The sequence below is a fragment of the Hyaena hyaena genome, unplaced genomic scaffold (assembly GCF_003009895.1).
Source record: "Hyaena hyaena isolate Hyena2069 unplaced genomic scaffold, ASM300989v1 scaffold_266, whole genome shotgun sequence".
NCBI classification, from domain to species: domain Eukaryota; kingdom Metazoa; phylum Chordata; class Mammalia; order Carnivora; family Hyaenidae; genus Hyaena; species Hyaena hyaena.
Window position 1 is genome coordinate 1,850,994 of NW_024080900.1, and position 20,994 is coordinate 1,871,987.

Below are 20,994 nucleotides of genomic sequence, written 5' to 3' on the forward strand. Positions count from 1 at the left end.
GTGCACTTATCCCATCGGAGGTGTTTCATGGGAAGCCTCCCCCAGGGTCATTCAGTCAACAAAGAGAAATTGTGTTGAAGACGTGACGGGAACCAGGAAAGCACTCTGTTATGTTTCTCCGTCAGATGTAAGAAAACCCCATACCCCCTCCTGCTGGGTAGACTTCCTACCTCTCTCCAAACATTGTTAGTGCCCAGTAGTTGTGTCCACTACCACATAGAGTCCATTCTCTTGTTTGTCTTGACCATGAGGAATTCCTTTCTTGGACTGAGCCAGACCTTTATTATCCATACACTGGCTTCCATGCTCTTTAGGAAAAACACAATACAACTATTACACACGATAGCCTTTTGGATACCATGTCTCACTCAGTGCCTTCTTCCCAGGCTAAATCTTGTAATTTGCTCAACCCAATGACAATACCCTAAGTCCACTGAGATTTAGGAAAAGAAGAATGGAAATCTGGTGGAAATGTCTCTCTCTCTCTCTTTCTCTTTCCCTCATTCATTCTCCCCCCTATTATATTTTTTTCTGAACTTTTTAAGAATAAGTTACAGACATTCACATACCCTATTGTGAATTTCCCAAACACAGGATTTTCTTTTACATAAGCACAGTTTACCAAAATCTAATATACATCGATACAATGCTGTTAGTTAATTTACAGACCTTATTCAAATTTTACCAACTGCCTCACTAATGCCTTTTGTAGCAAAAGGAAAAAATTGTTTTCTAGCCTAGGATCTAAATTATAATTCTACATTATACTTATATATCATATAAATACCTTAGCCCAGTTCCTTCCTTCCTTCCTTCCTTCCTTCTTTCCTTCCTCTTTCTTTATTTCTCTTTCCTTCCTCTCTTCCTTTTCCTTCCTTTTTTTAATGGCTTTCATGACCTTGACATTTTTGAAGAGTATAGATCAGATCCCTGGCAGCATGTCCCTCATTTTGGGTTTGCTGGGTTTATTCATGGTTAAATTCAGGCTATGCATTTTGGGCAGAAACACTGTAGATGTGATGCTGTGTTTTTCTCAGCACAACACACATGGTGATGTCCATATTGATCACTCAATGAAGGTGACATCTGCCAGTTTTCTCCAGTGGAAAGTTATTATTAGTCCCTTTATAATAAGAATCTTGTGGGAGGGATACTGGGACATCCTCAGGCTGGTACGGCCAGGAGAGCCTGTGATTGACATCACCTTTCCCATTGGTTTCAGAGTCTAACAGCCGCCGGGCTGTGAATAGAGGCTACGTTGCCAGCTTGCTCAGGCTGCATCAGGACTGGCATCACCATGACACAGCTAATACCTATGTGCCGATCCGCCAGGCACTTCTGCTCTGCCTCAAGCACGTGGCCAACCTCCGGTCTGGCAGGGAGGCCTTCCTGGCAGCTCAGGGCATGGAGGTCCTCTTCAGCACCATGCAGGTAATTAACCCCGGGATTATGTCTCCAGTTGGATGATATCTGGATGGTTCCTGATGAACAGAGCTCGAGGTGAAAACCTCGATATGTTTCTTGCTGCCTGCTAGGGGCAGAGGTTCTGGATTCAAAGCCTCATGCATTTGTTCACTCATGCACTGATTATTTGATTCATTCGGTACATGTGTATTGGCGGGACACCTGGGGGGCTCAGTTGGCTAAGTGACTGACTTTGACTCAGGTCATGATCTCATGGTTCGTGGTTTTGAGCCCCACATCGAGCTTTGTGCTGACAGCTCAGAGCCTAGAGCCTGCTTCAGATCCTGTGTCTCCCTCTCTCTCTGCCCCTCCCCAGCTCATGCTCTGTCTCTCTCAAAACTAAATAAGCGTTAAAAATTTTAAAAATATGTCTTTTCTGTGTGATGCAGAGGACAAATATCATATGTTTGCACGTATAGGAGGATTAGGAGGAACTTGACAGAGGAACAAGGGGGAGAAGAAGGGCGGAAATGGTGGGGGAAAGGGAGAGAGGCAAACCATGAGAGACTCTTGAATGCTGACAAAAACTGAGGACTGATGGATGTGGGGGGGAGGGGAGATGGGCAGAGAAGAGGGCACTTGTGGGGATGAGCACTGAGTGTTATGTGGAAACTAATTTGACAATAAACTATTTGTAAAACAAATTTTTAAAAATATGTATTTATATTTATTGGCTACACACGGTGTGGTGCAGTGGTTCAAAGTGTTCACTATAAGGCTGGTACTGGGTTCACATCCCAGCCCGGGGAACTTATAGCTGTGGAACCTCAGAGGCGTCACTCAACCTTTCTGGGTCTCAAGTTTCTTCTTTTCCAAAATGATGGAAATAACAAAGCCTAGGTTATTGCACAGTCTAAATATATTAAGATGGAAATGTCTTGTGTTTAATGGAGTGCTTGCCTTGACTTGGCTGCTTTGTGAGTGTGAACAGTTATTGGGATAATTGAGCAGTGGAATCTGGATGTGAATATGACAGCAAGGGTAGACATTCTAGCAGGAGAGTCCGATACTAAGGAAGCAAAGAATTCAACGAGGAGGAGAATTTCATACTGCTCTGCGACATCAATATTCAGGGTGTCCACGGTGACGCCCGTAGGTGGAGGGAGAACATGTTCTGTGAGAGACGTCAAGTTCTTCTCTGAGCAGGTGACACCTAAACTGAGACCTGAATTATTGAAAAAGCCTGTCAGGCCAAGTTCAAGAGGAAAGGCATCCCGGGCCAGCAGGAGCACCTGCAAGGCCCTTACTTGTCCACACCCCAGTGGAATATGCGGTTTAAGGTTTCCCGGATTTCAACCCAAACAACAAATTCCTTAATTGCATTTGATTAGGACTGATTCCAGCACCGTAGTATGAGGCTATGTACACCCTCTCTATCGAGGATGTGCAAGGTTCCCAAATATGCATCGTCTGCTCACTCCCCGTCTCCCGGGGCCACAGCAGCCATACTGCACAGGCATCATGCTCCCTGCTGGCTCCCCGTGGGCTTGTCTCTCCAGCGCTTTTCTCCGTCTCACTGCTCCCTCTGGACACCCTCCACTTTTTCTCTACCTGAGTACATCTGAGGCAATGAAGCAGCCAACGACAGCACTGATTTCCAAAAACGACATCTGTAGACTTTTCCTATTAAAAAAATAATAGCTTGTCCCCCCCACACCCAACTCTGAACAGTCACATAATGTGGGGCTGCAGACCAATATCTAATTCTCCGTCAGCTATCACCTGTGGGCTCTCACCATCATTCCAGGTTTCAGAGCCTCTCAGTCGTGAAATAGCTGCATCGAACACTGCTTCTCTGGATGAAGCAGTTCTTTGAATTTTTCTCAGCCTTGCCATACTTTGTACGCTTGTGTCCCCCAGATCTCTAGTGAAACACCCCCCTTCACCGCGGATGCCCAGCAGCTCCCTCATGCCAGCTAGTTCCCTCCAGCCATTTCCTCTGCCCTCTGCCTTATTGGCTGTTTCTCTGCTCCGTGTTAGGAAGAATTAAAAGGGCAAAAAAGGAAGAAGACAGTGATCCCTGAATTACATGTCTACAAGAGGAAGAGGGTGGGGACAGTAGAAAGGGAAGCACAAGCATGAAAGGGTCTGTGAGACTAGAAGCAGGATGTATATAAAATATATACATTTATTCATCTATCTTAATCTCCTATCATCTATCTATCTCCTATCTGTTATCTATCTATCCATCTATGTATCTATGTATCTATCTCCTATCTATTATCTATGTTTCTTTGTATTTCCTATCTATCTATCTATCTATCTATCTATCCCCTATTATCTATGTATGTATGTATCTATCTATCTCCTATTATCTATGTATCTTCTATCTATCTATCTATCTATCTATCTATCAATCATCTATCTATCTGCTATCTATCTATTAGATATATATCTCCTATCTATTATCTATCTATCTATCTATCTATCTATCTATCTATCTATCATCTATCTCCTATCATCTATACATCTATCTCCTTTCTATTATCTATCTATCTATCTATCTATCTATCTATCTATCTATCTATGTCATGTTTGGTGTTTCTCTTGGTTCAATAGACGAATGCCTGTGTGCCCCCAAATCCATATGCTGAAACCCTACTCCCCAAAGTAATGGTTTGGGAAGGCAGGGCCTTTGGGAGGGGATAAGGTCATGAGGGTGCAGTCCCCATGAGCGGAATGAGCACCCTTAAAAGAGGGGCCCCAGAGAGCCCCCTGGTCCTTGCTCCATGTGAGGACACAGTGAGAATATGGCCATCTGTGAACCAGGAAGCAGGTTCTCACCAGACAGGGAACCTGCTGGTGCCTTCAACCTGGACTTCCAGCTCCCAGAACTGTGAAGAAGAAGTGTGTTTGTTCATCAGCCCCTTGGTCTGTGGTGTCCTGCTGGAGCTGCCTGAGCACACTGAGACAGCTGCCCTCTGCCCTGTGGGCCTCTCTCTTTGGCTGATCTTCATCTGTAATGTGAATCCCTATAAATCATGACTGACTACAACAGCTTTTAGTGAGCTCTTAGAGTCTTTCTGGGGAATTGTCACACCCATCAGTGGTGTGAGGACCTCCCTGCAGGAGTCCCTTGGGGCTGCCATAACAAAGCACCACAAGCTGAGTGGCTCAAATAGCAGAGATTGACTCTCTCCTAGCCCTTGAAGCCAGAAGTCCAAAGTCAAGATGGCGGCAGTGTGGTTCCTTTGGGGGCCAAGAGGGGGAACCTGCCCCAGGCTCTCTCCTAGATTTTGCTGGTCACAGCAGTCCTGGTGACCCTTGGCCTGTAGAAGCATCACCTCATCTCTGCCTCTGTCTTCACAGGACATTCTCCCTATGTACATGTCTGTGTCCAAATGTCCCTTTTTATAAGGACACCAGTCACATAGAACTAGGGCCCACCATAATGACCTCATTTCAGTTTTTTTCCTTTCATCTTTTTTAAAAGTATTTAAATTCCAGTTGGTTAACAGAGAGTGTAATATTCATTTCAAGTGTATAATATTGTGACTCAACACCTCCATACATCACCCGGTGCTCATCACAAGTGTGCTCCTTAAGCCCCATCACCTGTTCCCCCATCCCCCTACCCTCCTCACCTCAGGTACCAGCAGTGTGTTCTCTGTAGTTAAGAGTCTGTTTCTGCAAGGAGGACCTTAAAAGTAGTCTCTCAGGAGGTCAGTGAAAACCTCAACCATTCAGGAAACAAGTTCACACCAACCTCCCAGCTTCCAGTTTCTGTTGGGAATGTACACAGGCTGTGAGCAGAGGCTGAACTTGCCTGTGTGCCAGGCTTCCCAGGCCCATGGAACTCATGGCACCCCAGCTGGGTGCCATGAGCACAGACACCATCAGAGCTGTGCTGGTCTGAGCTGCCCATCAGTCTTCTCCCCTTCTGCCAGAAAAGGTGCTGGGGTCACTGGATGGCCAACGACAGAGCCTTGGATCTAGTGATACCATTTCAGTGCTTACTTGCAAATTAGAATGATGTTTCTGATAATGATGCTGGTATGCCAATGATTGCAAAAGACAAGAAAGATAAGAAGGAGGCGGAAGAGGGAGGGAGAGGAGGAGGAGAAAGAGGAGAAAAGAAGAGGGAAGAACTTTCTATCTAGACCATGAAAAGAAATTCAGATTTTATTTCCATCAGGTTTGAAGTAGGGTCATGGCCTGATATAATGTATGCTTTTTACAAAATTTTAATTATAAAATCGGTTCGACATAAAGTGGACCACGCTGGGCATTTTAAAGTGTATATAGTTCAGTACTGTTAAGTGCATCCACACTGTTGTATAACCAATATCTAGAACTCTTTTCATTTTGCAAAACTGAAACTCTGGACCCATTAAACTGATTTATGATCTAAAAGGACCATTCTGGCTGCTGTTTGGACAGGAGAGTATCTGAGGGCACAGGAGGAAGGAGGGAGCGGTGGGAGGGCAAGGCAGGGGTTAGATGGTGGGGACTTGGGCAGGGATGCTGATGGCTTTGGCTGGTAGAAGGAGAGCTGGAAATTAGACCCAGGACTCCTGGGCTTTTTCACTAAAGTGTCTCATTTTCTTATTGTCAGGGTTATCTCTAGGGCTCCGCGCTGAAATCTTCTTTCAGATTCTTGAGATTTTAAGAGCGTAATGATGCCTGCTAACATCCTGAGAGCTAGCACTTACTGAGTGCTTAGTATTGGGCAGGCCCTTTGCCTATTTTAACTCAAATTCACACACATCCTTATAAGAGTGGTTCTGTTTTTACCTCTGCTTCATAGATGAAGCTGTAGCACAGAGAGGTGTAGTAAGTTGCCGGGGTGATGCAGTCAGTGATCATCAGCCCAAGATTTGAATTCAGGTGCTTTTGCTCCAGGATCTGAGCTGTGTGCTACACAGTAGTCCTCCCTGACTCAGGGGGGTACATTCCAAGACCCCCACAGGATGCCTGAAACCATGGATAGCACTGAACACGCATTCACTATGTTTTTTCCTGTACATTCATACCTATGATAAAGTTTAATTTATAAATTAGGCACAGCAAGAGATTAACAACAATGATTAAATAGAGCGGTTATAACAATATACTATTATAAAATTTTTGTGAATGTGAACTCTCGCTTTCAAAATATCTTATTGTGCTCCACTTGCCCTTCTTTTGTGATGATGTGAGATGATAAAATGCCCATGTGAGGAGATGAAGGGAGGCATTGGGATGTAGCATTAAGCTATTGGCCTTTAATGATGCCATGGAAGAAGGATCGTCTGCTTTCATGCTATGGTTGACTGTGGGTAACTGAAATTTGGGGAAAGCAAAACTGTGGATGAGGAGAATCTCTCTCTTGCCTGTGTATCATAGAAGCAGTGTATTATGTAAGTACATATGTACTTTTAATGTAATTTATTGTCAAATTGGCTAACATACAGTATGTACAGTGTGCTCTTGGTTTGAGGGGTAGATTCTCGTGATTCATCGCTTACATGCAACACCCAGTGCTCATCCCAATAAGTGCCATCCTCAATGTCCATCACCCCTTTCCCCTCTCCCCCACCCCCTGTATCAACCCTCAGTTTGTTCTCTGTATTTAAGAGTCTCTTACGGTTTGCCTCCCTCCCTCTTTATTTGTAACTATTTTTTCCCTTCCCTTCCCCTATGGTCTTCTGTTAAGTTTCTCAAATTCCACATACAAGTGAAAACATATGATATCTATCTTTCTCTGACTGACTTATTTCACTCAGCATAATACCTTCCAGTTCCATCAATGTTGCTGCAAATGGCATGATTTCATTTTTTCTCATTGCCAAGTAGTATTCCATTGAATATATAAACCACGTCTTCTTTGCCCATTCATTAGTTGATGGACATTTAGGCTCTTTCCATAATTTGGCTATTGTTGAAAGCACTGATATGCACATTGGGGTGCCCCTATGAATCAGCACTTCTGTCTCCTTTGGATAAATTCCTAGTAGTGCTATTACTGGGATCGTAGTGTAGTTCTATTTTTATTTATTTATTTATTTATTTTGAGGAACCTCCACACTGTTTTCCGGAGCGGCTGCACCAGTTTGCATTCCCACCAGCAGTGCAAGAGGGTTCCCGTTTCCCCACAACCCTGCCAGCATCTGTTGTTTCCTGAGTTGTTAATTTTAGCCAGAAGCAGTGTATTTATTATTCCAGAGCTAATTCAGAGATGTTAACTATGAATTGAATATGTAAGGCACTGTCCTATTTCATCATCTTTTCCAGGTAGCAGGTGTATTATTGGAAGTGATGGGAAAAGTGAGCCAAAACTCTTCACCTTTGCCCCAATTCTGAGACATTTGTTTCCAGAGATCCTATTTCTTGGGCTCTTGTCATATTTGATACACAGCTTAAGTTCCCTGCAGTTGCGGGAGCCTGAGTGAGTGCCCCCTTACATTTTGCATCCTGGGTGCCTCCCTCCCCCCCCCCCCCTTAGTCCTGGCCCTGACACAGTACCCTTGCATTAACACTAGGGAAACGTTGACAGATGGATCTAGGCATTTCTGTTACTTTGGAACTCAGAGTCATTTTAGAATTCATAAATGTTTTCCTGCAGACTGTGTCGACTACAGCACTTACTGTCAGCCCAGTTTAGGTAGTGATTCACTATAACCCCAATGCCTTGTTTCTGTCCATTTTAATCTCCTCTATTTCTCAAATTCACTGCCCACCCTATCAGGACAGGTGAACCTGCCTCCATTCTTTCTCTCACTTTTCACCTACACCATCTCCCGCAGAGTAAAACATGTTATCACGTTCATCAATACCAATACCAACGACAATCACAGACACAACCACTTTCCCAAATGCTGGTGGTTTTGACTGAGTTCCTTGGCTTGTCCTTGGCTCTGCACCTACTAAAAACAAAGATCAGAACATCATCCATGGTGCGTCTTCTACCTCCCCTCTCTTCCTCTTCCATGTTCAGTTCTCTCTTTTTCCAATACTAATACTTTTCACCAAGCCCTTTGGCCAATGCCAGGGATGAAATGGCCTCAAGCACTTTATTTCCCATGGAGAGTGTTTTCAGGACAACTGATGGGTACCATCGAGCACATAGAAGGGGAAATAGCATTCTTGATCCTGTTACAACATTCTTGGTTTGAAAGTTGGCTTACATTTTTATATTTGGGAATCATTTGGACAGTTTGAACTTGTAGCATAAAAACATATGTGGAGCTACCTGTAAGGTGGGCCTGGAGATACCACAGCATGGCATCATCACAGATAGTCACCCAGCCCTGTGGCAGGTGCTTAGCCTCCTCCATATCTACTGCTATGACTTATTGGCCAAAGAGCATACTTGGAAGCCCTTAGGAAAATCAAATTGGAGGCTCACACTTGTCAACTTTCCGTACTAAGTCAACAGACAAAGCATTTACCAAGAGCCTGAAGAAAATGGCATGTTTTTGCCAAAGAGTTCCCGAACTACTCCCAACGCACTCTCTCAATTTAGTAAACTTGTTTTTGCATTTCTTCAAAGTGTCTGAAAAGAAGGGTCTTGTCATGTTCCATCAGTATCAAAATGTTCCATCTGCAAACCTAATTTTCCTTTGCTTTGGGTAGATACCAAGAGGGATCAACACTGTGGGCTCTGAGAAGGGGCATGGTATTTCATTTAGGTACTTGGGATTCACTTTGCCTTTTCCCCCCTGATTTCATATTTCAGCTTTTCCTCTATAGTTTTCTATTCAGATAAAAACTGAAGGAGAAAAGTAAGACTTCCATCAGTTTGGCTACTCATTCACTAATGTCGCCAATAATTCACAATGACACTTGGATGGTTGAGAAGATGCTTACCTCCTCTTCCCCTGGCTATGCTGGACAATGCTTCCCTTAGACACAGCATCCCTTGAAAGACTTTTTAAGTCTATTTTCAGACTAAATTCCTACCAGTAACATATGAGCTGTGAAAAAGAAATAAAAATGCAGATTATACCCCAGACCAAAGCCAATTCTACATTAGACAAAATTCTACATTTAAATGTTCAAGTCAGACATTCTACAGTCATGATGTTTGCTGTCCATCAGGGCCATGTGTAATTCACCCCCTGAAGTATGGACATGATAAGGGAACCCACTATGAGGTGTCAGCGTCTGAGACAGTCTCTTCTTCTTTCAGAACTGCCTGGATGACCAAAGTTTGGAACCTGTCATCTCCGTCGTGCTTCAGATCCTGAGGCAGTGCTACCCAAAGAGCCCACTTCCCTTGGTCACTGCCAGCAGTGCCTACACCTTCCCAGTCCCTGGGAGCATCCCTTCCGAATCTCTGTGTGTTCTAACTGAAGGTAAAGTCAGTGAGTAATCATGAGCTTTCTGATGCATTTGGCATGTTGGCAATATTTCAGAGGGATGTGGATGAAAGTAGAATCAGTTCTTTTAGAACCCAACCATAAATGTCCATAATCTAATTAGAGAAATGTACAAAAAAGCAAGCTTTTCGTATACAGAATGAACAAATACTAAGGTCACTTATTTTGTTCCTAATTATTAACTGTTGCCACTTTTCCTGGTGGCTACCTAGTGCCTGTACAGTCATCTCTGCTAATTAAAAAAAAAAAAAACATATTCACAGTTGCATGATTGAGTCTCTCAACTGTACTGACTGGTTCTAGAATGCATTTGCCTTAAGGATGAACTTTAAATAAAACTTGTGCTATTTACAAAATAGCCCTATTAAATGTCTTAACATGTGATTATTCAATCTCTGTGAAGATTTCACTGTCACTGACCTCCTTTCATGGAACAGATTTTCCATAGGCATCATCTTGCCACAACGGCACTAGGTGCTGTCTGTAGCCTTTTATTGTAAATAAGTACCTTCTTGTCAAAATTAGGGAGCCAGTCAAGGTGCTCAGTTACAGCGAATTTTGCCAATATGTGATCTGTAAACATTGGCAATGCTGTTTGCATAACTTCTTGTAAACTGTGTGTGTGGCGGGGCGGGGTGGGAGCCATAATGGTATTTGGGTGTCATTGTATTCTCCACTCATTTTGCATTCAATGTAGGGTGATTTAGACTTCATACTATAGTGCTCCATGCGTTTGTGTGTTACTAATAAGTATTAGAGTGTGTTGGGATATTGTGTGCTTCATAACGAGCCCCTTGTTTATGAGAAAAAGGAATACTAGCCACTGTGTGGAAGGAATCCATATCCAAGGCATAGGGGAAGCCTCATCCTTTTGACCTCTTTTTCTCAACCCAGAGGATTTTGAAGATGATGCCGATGAAGAAGTGGATAAAGATTCAGATTGTGAAGAGGTGAAGGAGCAAGTAGGTATATCAGCCCTCCCTTCTAGTGATCTTTACGTTCACATCTTCCAGAGAGAGATATCACCTCTCTATGACTAGCTGAGACCAGTGTAAATTTTTTTAAGTGTATTTATTTATTTTGAGAAAGATAGACAATGTGAGTGGGGGGTGCGGGGGAGGCGAGAGAGAGAGAGGGAGAGAGAGAGAGGGAGGGGGAGAGAGAGAGAGAAAGAGAATCTCAAGCAGGCTCTGCACCATCAGCACAGAGCCTGATATGGTGCTTGAAACCATGAAACCATGAGATCATGACCTGAGCCAAACCAAGAGTCAGACGCTTAACTGACTGATCCACACAGGTGCCCCAAGACCAGTGTAAATTTTAAGGACACACTTCTGTACTTCCACTCCAGTACCTGGCCTACAGTGATTGCTCAATAAATGACAGCTACACTTGTTGATTTTCATCCTGTGGGGTCACATACAACGTCTCACTGTAAAGTCAGTGGCTGTCCATTAACAAGGCAGTAATATTCCATCAGGATGAGATTTAGATAGACCCTTAGTGCTTCAGGTTGCTATATGTAATGTGTGTCAGTGACATTCGGGCAAAGAGACCATGGAATATTTTCCTAGGAAACCTTTTCTGGTAGATTTCATCTATTGCCACAAGTCACTCTTCTTATGTACTCACTCACTCAGACCACTGCCTTCTATACTTCGATTGACCTCGGAGTCTATGTGAAGTGTTCATTTGAGTTTCATGATGTACGCTCTGGCTAACAGGGGAGTGGTGCCCTTTCGTCTCTATCCCATAAAGACCCGTGATATATAGCAGAGGTTAGCAAACTTTCTGTGAAAGATGAGGCTGTAATTGATTTAGGGTTTGTGGACATACAGTCTCTATCACCACTACTCAACTTCGCTATTATAGCACAAAAGCAACTATAGACAATATGCATATGGTAGGACATGGCTATGTTCCAAAAAATTATTGACAAGAAACAGGCAAAGGGACATAGTCTATTGACTGCATTTATAGAAAAGGGTGTTTACCCCTTAGCACTATTGTCATTTTGACTGGATAATTCTTTGTTGTGGGAGATTATCTTATACATCATAGGAGGTTTGGTAGTGTCCCCGGCTTCTACCCACTAGATGCCAGTAGGACCTACCCCTTCATTTCCCCCTCCTCCTCAAGTCATGAACCAAACATGTCTCTATGAATTGCCAAGTGTCCTTTGGGGCACAATATCGCTGCTCTAGAATAATGATAACTTATCTATGAGTTCTAATTCTGCTTCCATTTCTTTTGGCAGACACAGACTTGGACAAGTCCCTTCAAATTATAGTTCCTTAATTTTGTCATCTGTAAAATAAGACTGAGACATAAATGCTACTTTTTATAATGTTTGTGGAGATGAAACCTGAATTTTAAAAATCTATTTATTTACCTATCTACCATCCATCCATCCATGCATCCATCCATCCATCTCCCTTTTCCCTTCTCTCCCTTTCTTTTTTCTTCATTATCCTCTTACCTAACTATCTAGAGACAAAGAGACTTTTTGAGTTCTCTATCATAAGATGGTAGCAGCCCACTCAGAGGGACTATCTCTCTGCCCTCTCAGTCTCTCAGTTAAGACTGCTATTGACCTTCCAGTGTTCTCAGGGTTTTGTTGATAAATGGAATCATTTCTGAAGTCACCAGTAGTAAATTGGATCTTTGCTGTGGCTTGGCAGTACTGGCCTATTGAGTGCTCACTGTATTATTTGAATAATTCTGTGCTGCGGCGATCATTCATCAATGCCACTTTCCCCTACCCTCTTACTTGCCCTTTGATGACTGAATGTCTGATGCAGAGTGTCAATCGTCTCTTGTATCTGATGTGGAAGACCAGCTGCATGTCAGAGCCTAACTTCATACAGCATGTGATAGAGAGCATTCAGATAGTCTCCTCTTTCCTCCCCACGCTGCAGGTGATAGTGGGTTGGGTGGAATGAAACCAAAACAAATAAATACATCTATCTGGAAAAGAAGCACAAGACAAATGGGTGAGGGCCTGGAATCTATTTATCAAAAGCCTGCGAGCCAAGGAGAAGATGAGAAGTCAGTGTGCGAGCATGAGTTGTAGAGAAACAGGGCACCTCAGAATCAGGGTTTGATTCTGGGGTGTCACAAGAGCAAAGTAACTAGTGCTCCAGCAAACTAATTTTCCCTGATGAACCGAGGAGCTTTTGCTGCAAGAAACGCGGGCAAGAAGCCAGGAGTGTTTGTTTCTGGTCATAGATCCAACCCAGACCTTTAACTGATGGCCTTTTCATCAAATTAAATTGGGACCAGCTATTTAGAAAGAATGATTAAAAGGAACTTTTATCTTAAAGGGTCTTGAGAATGGAAAGTTGGGTGCTGTTCTTTGAAAACTTTCAAAGTCAGCATAAGAAAGAGAAACAGGTACAGATCAGATGATGGCCATGTTTTTTTTTTTTTCCTTCACAAACACAACTGTTAGATTTGGACAAACACTGAAGAAGAGGAGGATAAACAGACTGAATTCAAGCTCTCCTCTCCTTTGCTCTGTCTTTCCTTCCTTTTTAGTTTTTTTTTTTTTCTTGGATATTATCCATGTGTGAGGCAGCAGGCTAGGTTCCTAGGGATGATATTATGATACAAAAGCAAATAAGACATTGATTTTTATCTTCAAAGAGTACATAGTCTAGTGAACTTGGAGATCGTCCTTACCAGAGTTCAAATCACCATCTTTGAAACGGTGGTGAACTCAAGTGTAAGGCTGGAGAAAGTCAATAATATCTGAAAGGTTCAATCTGAGGAAGAAGGGCCAGAAAGCATTATCTGGATTAGATGGGTACCAGAATTCTAAATGATGAAGACTGTTTGGGTTGCTGTGAAGACACAGAAGCAGGCCCATCCCTGAATCAGTATAAATTGTATTTATAACAAATATAAAAGAGAGGAGAACCCACCTGAATGGCTGGAGATTTAGACTGGGATACAAATCTTTGGGGACCACAGCGCCTCCACTTTGCTGTTATACTGAGAAACTAACCATAGAAAATACATTAAAAAATGGTTGTGACTTGGGATGCCTGGGTGGCTCAGTTGGTTGGGTCTCTGACTTTTTTTTTTAATAGTTTATTGTCGTGTTGGTTTCCATATAACACCCAGTGCTCATCCCCACAAGTGCCCTCCTCCATGTCCATTACCCCCCTTCCTTCCCCCCACCCCATCTGCCCTCAGTTTGTTCTCAGCATTCAAGAGTCCCTCATGGTTTGCCTCCCTCCCTCTCCCCCACTATTTTTCCCCTTCTTCTCGCCCATGTTCCTCTGTTAAGTTCTTCCTAATCCTCCTATACGTGCAAACATATGGTATCTGTCCTTGTCTGCCTGACTTATTTTGCTCAGCATAACACCCTCAACTTCCATCCATGTTGCTACACATGGTCAGATTTCATTCTTTCTCATTGCCATGTAGTATTCCATTGTATAGATGAACCACATCTTCTTGATCCATTTGTCAGTTGATGGACACTTAGGCTCTTGCCATGTTTTGGCTATTGTTGAGAGTGCTGCTACGAACATTGGGGTCCATGTGCCCCTATGCATCAGCACTCCTGTATCCTTTGGGTAAGTTCCTAGCAGTGCTATTGCTGGGTCATAGGGGAGTTCTATTGTTAATTTTTTGAGGAATCTCCACACTGTTTTCCAGAGGGCCTGCACCAGCTTACATTCCCACCAACAGTGTAGGAGGGTGCTCGTTTCTCCACATCCTCAGCAGCATCTAGAGTCCTCTGATTTGCTCATTTTAGCCACTCTGACTGGTATGAGGTGGTATCTCAGTGTGGTTTTGATTTGTATTTCCCTGACGAGGATGTATGCTGAGCATCGTTTCATGTGTCTGTTGGCCATCTGGATGTCCTTTTTGGAAAAATGTCTGTTCATATCTTTTGCCCATTTCTTCACTGGATTGTTTGTTTTTTGGGTGTGGAGTTTGGTGAGTTCCTTATAGATTTTGGATACTAGCCCTTTATCTGATATGTCATTTGCAACTATCTTTTCCCATTCCGTTGGTTGCCTATTAGTTTTATGGATTGTTTCCTTTGCCGTGCAGAAGCTTTTAATCTTGATGAGGTTCCAATAGTTCATTTTTGCTCTTGATTCCCTTGCCTTTGGGGATGTGTCAAGTAAGAAATTGCTGCAGTGGAGGTCAAGGAGGTTGTTTCCTGCTTTCTCCTCTAGGGTTCTGATGATTTCCTGTCTCACATTCAGGTCCTTTATCCATTTTGAGTTTATATTTGTGTATGGTGTGAGAAAGTGATCTAGTTTCATTCTACTGCATGTTGCTGTCCAGTTCTCCCAGCACCATGGAGGAAAATTCCAGAAGATGGACAGAATATTGTGTTTTCTCCCCCCACTAACTTTGGATCAGTAGTATAAACATTTATTGTCTATATTTATTTAATTTTAAGAAGACTAACCCAGGCCTTCAGAGCTGCCAGTTTTTTCCCTTAACTAACCAAATACTCTCTTAATACACAGGGTAGGTTTTTGCCTCTATCTTATTAGGGAAACTTGGTCCAGGAGAGACATGGAAAGATGAGGAGACTAGACTGGTTGATTCCTCATGTTCTTTCTCTGTAAAACTTTAGAGCCTTTGGAAAATACAGAAGAATTGGGAGGAGAATCATCATTACCATTAAACTATTATGAAATGATGATCTAGAAATAAAAATGAAGAGTCTAGGATTATTCAGCCCAGGGAAGGAAAGACTGGTGGTGATGGGGTAGACATAAATGTACAACAGGGTAAAGTGCAGCAGAAAGTCACAAACCCCTTTCCGGGTCTGGAAGGCTCTGCCAATGCCTCTCTCTCCAATGTTGAGTCCTGTGATCTTCCTCCTATTGTCTGTGCTCCAGCCATCTTCTTTCTGAAGGCAATGTCAGCTGTTCCTTCTGCTGGTAATTTCTTCACCTTGGCATTGTACAGTCAGCTGGTCTAGCTAAAATGTCACCTCCTCAGTGAGGCAGTCTCAGAGCACCCAGTCTAAACTGCTTCCCACAATCCCCTTTCCATGGCATTTACCACCCCTGGAAATTACCTTCTTCATTTATTTGCTGTCTTCCTTCTCTCACTAGAGGGTGGATTCCATGGGAACATCGACTCTTATCTGTCCTATTATCACTAACTCTTCAGTACCTACAGTGGTACCTGCTCATAGTAGGTGCTCATTAAACGGTTTTGAATGACAAAGATGGTGGAAGAATGGGTACAGTGATACAATTATGTTGATGGTGGTGGCGAGATACAAAATTCTTTTACATCGTGCTTTAGTGTTTACAGAGTTCACCTCATTTTATATAAGTTAGTTATTCATGGTAAGGAGTGATAAATCCTGAGATGGATGCTAAAAAAATTGTATACCTTCTTTCTTTTCATTGAAAAAAACATAACCACCATCTTAAATTCTCCTTCTCATAGGCTAGTGCTATAATTTGGAGGCAAAGAAGCCATGTCCCAAGATTCTGAAAGATCACATGCATAGCTTGTCTTGATGCTTCTCAGGGTGGCTGTCATGACTGTCATATATATTTTTTGGATATTCCATTGTAGGATGATGATTTGGAAACAGATGTGAACAAGCTGACTTCCAAACCTGGTCTTGACCGACCCGAGGAGGAACTGATGCAGTACAAGGCAATGTGTCTCGAGCTCTCCTGCAGCTTCGAGGTAGGACATATGCTGTGGTTCTGCTCTGTGGTGATGCATGAGGGCTTCCTTACACAACCTGGGAGGCCAAGCAGGAGGTCTCCAGATGGAACGCATTGCTCATTATTAGCAACCTGCTTCTGGGGTCTTTCTGAGCGAGAAGCAGAAAGCCAGGCAAAATGTGAAAAATGTGGCTGGGCTGGATGCATGCAAGTCTCCTGATACCTGGACCCTAGGATGAAAGTAGCATGAAGGTACGTGTCGCTGCCTATTATCCGAGGCGGGGTTGGGGAGGGGCATAGTGACGTGCCCTTGCGGTCTAAAAACACAAGTGAAAATTCTTGATGATTTAGTCCTTCCCCTAAAAAGTGGGCAAGTTGTACTGGATGGCTTTCCAAGGGTGGCTAGTCTGATTCCAGTGTTTTTTGTTAGTAGAAAGAAATTGAGAACCTCACACCTGATGACAGAGTGGCTAGTTGCTGCTCCTCCTCCTACTGCTGTCGTCAGGATTTTAGACCTGCTTTTGTATCTCTGTTATTTTCTTATGACCCTTGATATATCATGAATTTGCCCACATCGAAGGGTACTAGCTAAATCACATGTAGAAGGGAGTCTATATATTCTATTTTACTTCGGAAAGCTGAAGGGGATCAGTGGGTAAAAATTTCAGGGAAGGAAATTTCAGTTAAGTATAAGGAAGACTTTTTTGAAAAGAAACAATCAAAATGATCCCCAAATGAAAGGCATGGTCTTGGGGTGTAGCAAAAACCTTGTTAATGAGTTTGTTTAACCAGGCTGTGACTTTTTGGGGATGTTCCAGAAGGCATTTGTGTGATGTACAGAATTGTACTAGACCTGCCCAATACTCCTTCCAAACATGAGTTTCTATGTTTCTACCATTTATTTGACTCTGGAAGCTTAGCCTTTTCTTGTCTGACCTTGGAAAAAGCTTCCCAATTCATGAGATTTATGCTAACACAACAACAACACAACAAGATTTACACTTAACTCTGTGCCCAGAGAATGAGGATTGGTGTCATATGGTATTTTCCATCAGCAAGGTAACACTGACATACTCTTTTCCATTTTAAACCTGCAGGAACTTGAGTCTCAATCTGGAGATGACTTGAACTTCGAAGAGACTCAGTATGCCAATCATCACCACATTCCAACTGTCACCTCCCCACAGCAACATGGTTTGAATAAGGGCCAAAGCTCTGGGAAGCAAGGAAGAGAAGACATGGTCCAGACTTCCCTTCTGAGCATGGTGAAGGTGGGGAGGTCCACCATGCAACCAGTCTCTAAAAAAGGACCTGGGATGAGCCCATACCCAAACATGCAATCCAATGGTGTTGGGGTAGATTCTTCTGGAAAAGAAATTCCTTACATTCAAGCTTCCCTTAAACAGGATGCTTGGGACATAGATGTTATTTCCTTCCCAATGATTAGTGCCTCTTTTTCCAATTCCCCTCAGCCTAGAGAAACTGCTGAAGCAATAGATAAGCTTCTGCAGACACATCCCAAGCATATCCCCTTCCATGACCCCTGTCTCTATATGGCCAAAGCGAGAAGAACCAGATCTGTGGCGGACTTCAAGATGATGGCATTTCCTGACCTCTGGGGACACCATCCACCTCCCTATGCCCAGTCGATGTTGGAACGCAAACGTGGAGTCCAAAGGTGATGGCTCTGCTGATTTGGAAGCTATATTTTTTCTCTTCTTTAATATTTTTATAGTCAGAGTGGCTTGTATAGATAGTTTGGCTGTCTGTAGGAAAGTGACAGTCAGGAGCATGTTAAAATCCTTTGGGAAGCCCTTGCCAAACATAGAAGCTTGCCTTCTTCCTGGAGATTTCAGAAGTAACCATGGGGTAGTGGCAGGCATGTATTGCCAGACAAAGAATTCCTTCAATGATTCCAGTGCAACCCCTTGCCCCATAACCACTGCAGCCATGATGGGGGAAGATAACCCAGTTTCTTCACATACTGGGGTCATTCCTCAAAGGAAGGTTCTCAGAAAAAACAAGTGTGGATTACTTGGGATCTCTTTTTTGAAATTCACTGCATATTGGTGTGGAGGTGGCATACCCCATCTCACAGTCCCAACCCTTAAAAACCTGACTTGGCTTAGAATAGTTCTGTATCCCTGAGGATTGTAAGGAAGAACTGCATTCTCCAGGGAAGAAACTTTGGGTGATGGGTTATTCCCAGAATGATGGAAAGGAAGCTTTGCCTTTGGATAAGCAGAGTGAGATTAGAATGGAAAATGGAAACCAAGAAAAAATTATTTTTCCTGGGAAAAAAACAACCCAACAACACTGATTATGCATGCACTAAGTCAGTGGAGCTGAGAGTGCATATCAGAAATTTCCATTAATTTGTTTTCCACTTCATCACCAAATTGATGGTGGATCCCCAGAGCTGCTCCCACTTGGATTCCTGCTGACGTCACTGACTTCACCCTCCCCCCCCTCCCCTGCATGTTATCTGCCATGGTCAAGTTCCTGAGAGACACATCTCCCCCTTTGACAGAACATCTTCCCCTTGAGTCCAGGCCTCATGTCTAACTCCCCTCTCCTTCCCACTTCACCCCAAAAATGCCTGGATTGGAAATTCAAGGAGGGAATCTGAAAGTTCCTTTGGGCTTCCTTCTGTCCTCTTACTTAACCCTCCTGAATATGGGTGTTTCTCAGAAAATTGACCTTAGTTTTCTAGAGCTGACAGAACCCAAGGAATAGAAATGACTCAAGAATTCAATGCCTTACTGAAGCCTCCCAGGCCTTGAGGATGCTAACAGTCAACAATCCAACGTCTTCCTCAAAGTTGTCTCATTACAAAGGACCCTCTGATACAATAAGAAGCCTTCAGAGTCCATTAGTCCCAATGCCTTTGAAGAAATTCTTCAAGTCCAGAATCTTCCAACTAAAATCTGCTTCTTGCATTCTTGCTGCTCAATGTAGTTTAATTTTTTTGATAAAGAAGAAAAGGAAGGACAGGCCGTGCTTTTTCCACTCTTTCAGCCCCAGGTTGAAGGCATTATTAAATTTTTCTTTCATAATTCTCTGATGACTCCCAAGGCCCTTCCCAGATGACTGCAGGATGAATGGAGTAAGGAGTGAGGGCCAACCAGCCCTTAAAATGTTTCCAATTTTCCCTTCCAGGATCAAGATATTTGAGGATGTCCGGAGACTCATCCAGCCAACTGATATTATAAATAAAGTCGTCTTCAGTTTAGATGAGCCTTGGTAGGTGGTCTTGAGCGTCAGTGGAATGTGGAGGGTGGGGGTGGTGTATGGAATATCCTCTTGATGACATGAGAAGAAGAGTGTTTTACATTAGTAATCCATCCCTTCTACTGAAAACATGATGAAAATTTATGTTGAAGATCCGTAAGAAAAAGCTTATCTCTAAGAAATGTCAGACTGTGCTCAAGAATAGCAGTAACACATGTGTTCACATGTTTCCTATTTCATCGCAGGCCCTTGCAAGACACTGCTTCCGAATGCTTGCGGTTCTACTCCAAGTTTGAGTCAGGAAATCTTCGCAAAGCCATCCAAGTGCGTGAGTAAGTAAGGAAACCCACAAAGGTAGCTGCTGGCAGCTTACGAGAGCGGGTTGTGCCTCTCATCCACACTCTCAGCACAGCGGCCTCACACTGGTAGTTTGAAATCAGCCGTGGTGGGAGTGTTTATACCCTGATGACTGGCAAACACAAGTGAAAGTTTTCCTCCGTGTCCGTTGTTACACATTTACCAGCGCACCACTAGGGGGCTCACTAGCTAATGTCGTAGCAAGGTGGAGACCAAAGGTGAATGTTGCGAATACACCTATGTTCCTGACCTTGGCTCCATACCTGGGCGCAGGAGTCCTTTGACGGGGATGTTTGTACTTATGTTGATGCCAGGGCTGGTTCTGTTGACGCAGCAGGGTACATGGGGTTCCCTAGTCCTTTACCTTTTCGTGTCTGTTGCTACTATAGCTGTGTACATAGGTGGCAAGAACATTGGACTCCCCATGGAGAGGTGTGCTCTCCTTAGTTCAAGGGCATGTGTAGTGTCATGCCTCTTTGAGCTCTTGTTCATAGAAAAGTGTTTCAGGAGCACCTGGGTGGCTCAGTGGGTTGAGTGTCTGATTCCAGTTCAGGTATGATCTCAAGGTTTGTGAGTTTGAGCCCCACATCAGGCTTGCTCCCATCAGTGTGGAGCCTGCTTTGGATCCTCTACCCTCCTCTTTCTGACTCTCCCCTGCTTATGCGCCCTCTAAAAAATAAACATTAAAAAAAAGAAGAAAAGAAAAGTATTTCACAGGCCGGGAAAATCTAGGACTGCACAAACTAAAAGCAGGGGAAACAAAACACAAATTTCCAGTGAAAAGGAGACTGCTGTTATAATTCTTTCTTCTACACCAGCGTGAACTACATTTGTCATTGCCAAAAGTCAGGATATACAATCCATCTTCTATGTGTAAACTCCTGAGAAGAGCTGTGGAGAATAGTTAAAGGAGTGGTGGTCATGGGCTCTGGGATCAGACTGCCAGAGTAGCCTCACCCCTTTCCCACCAGGAGACG

General features: G+C 43.3%; 1 protein-coding gene across 1 annotated transcript in view; it reads left to right on the forward strand.

Annotated features, from left to right (window-relative positions):
- Positions 1 to 20,994, forward strand: part of AGBL1 (ATP/GTP binding protein like 1) — a 492,407-nt gene that overhangs the window by 101,864 nt on the left and 369,549 nt on the right. Inside the window, exons 7-13 of the mRNA XM_039245764.1 lie at positions 1,223 to 1,431; positions 9,575 to 9,740; positions 10,659 to 10,726; positions 16,332 to 16,448; positions 17,527 to 18,107; positions 19,589 to 19,672; positions 19,906 to 19,992. Coding sequence (XP_039101695.1) covers positions 1,223 to 1,431; positions 9,575 to 9,740; positions 10,659 to 10,726; positions 16,332 to 16,448; positions 17,527 to 18,107; positions 19,589 to 19,672; positions 19,906 to 19,992 — 1,312 coding nt within the window. The remainder of the gene's footprint in view (positions 1 to 1,222; positions 1,432 to 9,574; positions 9,741 to 10,658; positions 10,727 to 16,331; positions 16,449 to 17,526; positions 18,108 to 19,588; positions 19,673 to 19,905; positions 19,993 to 20,994) is intronic.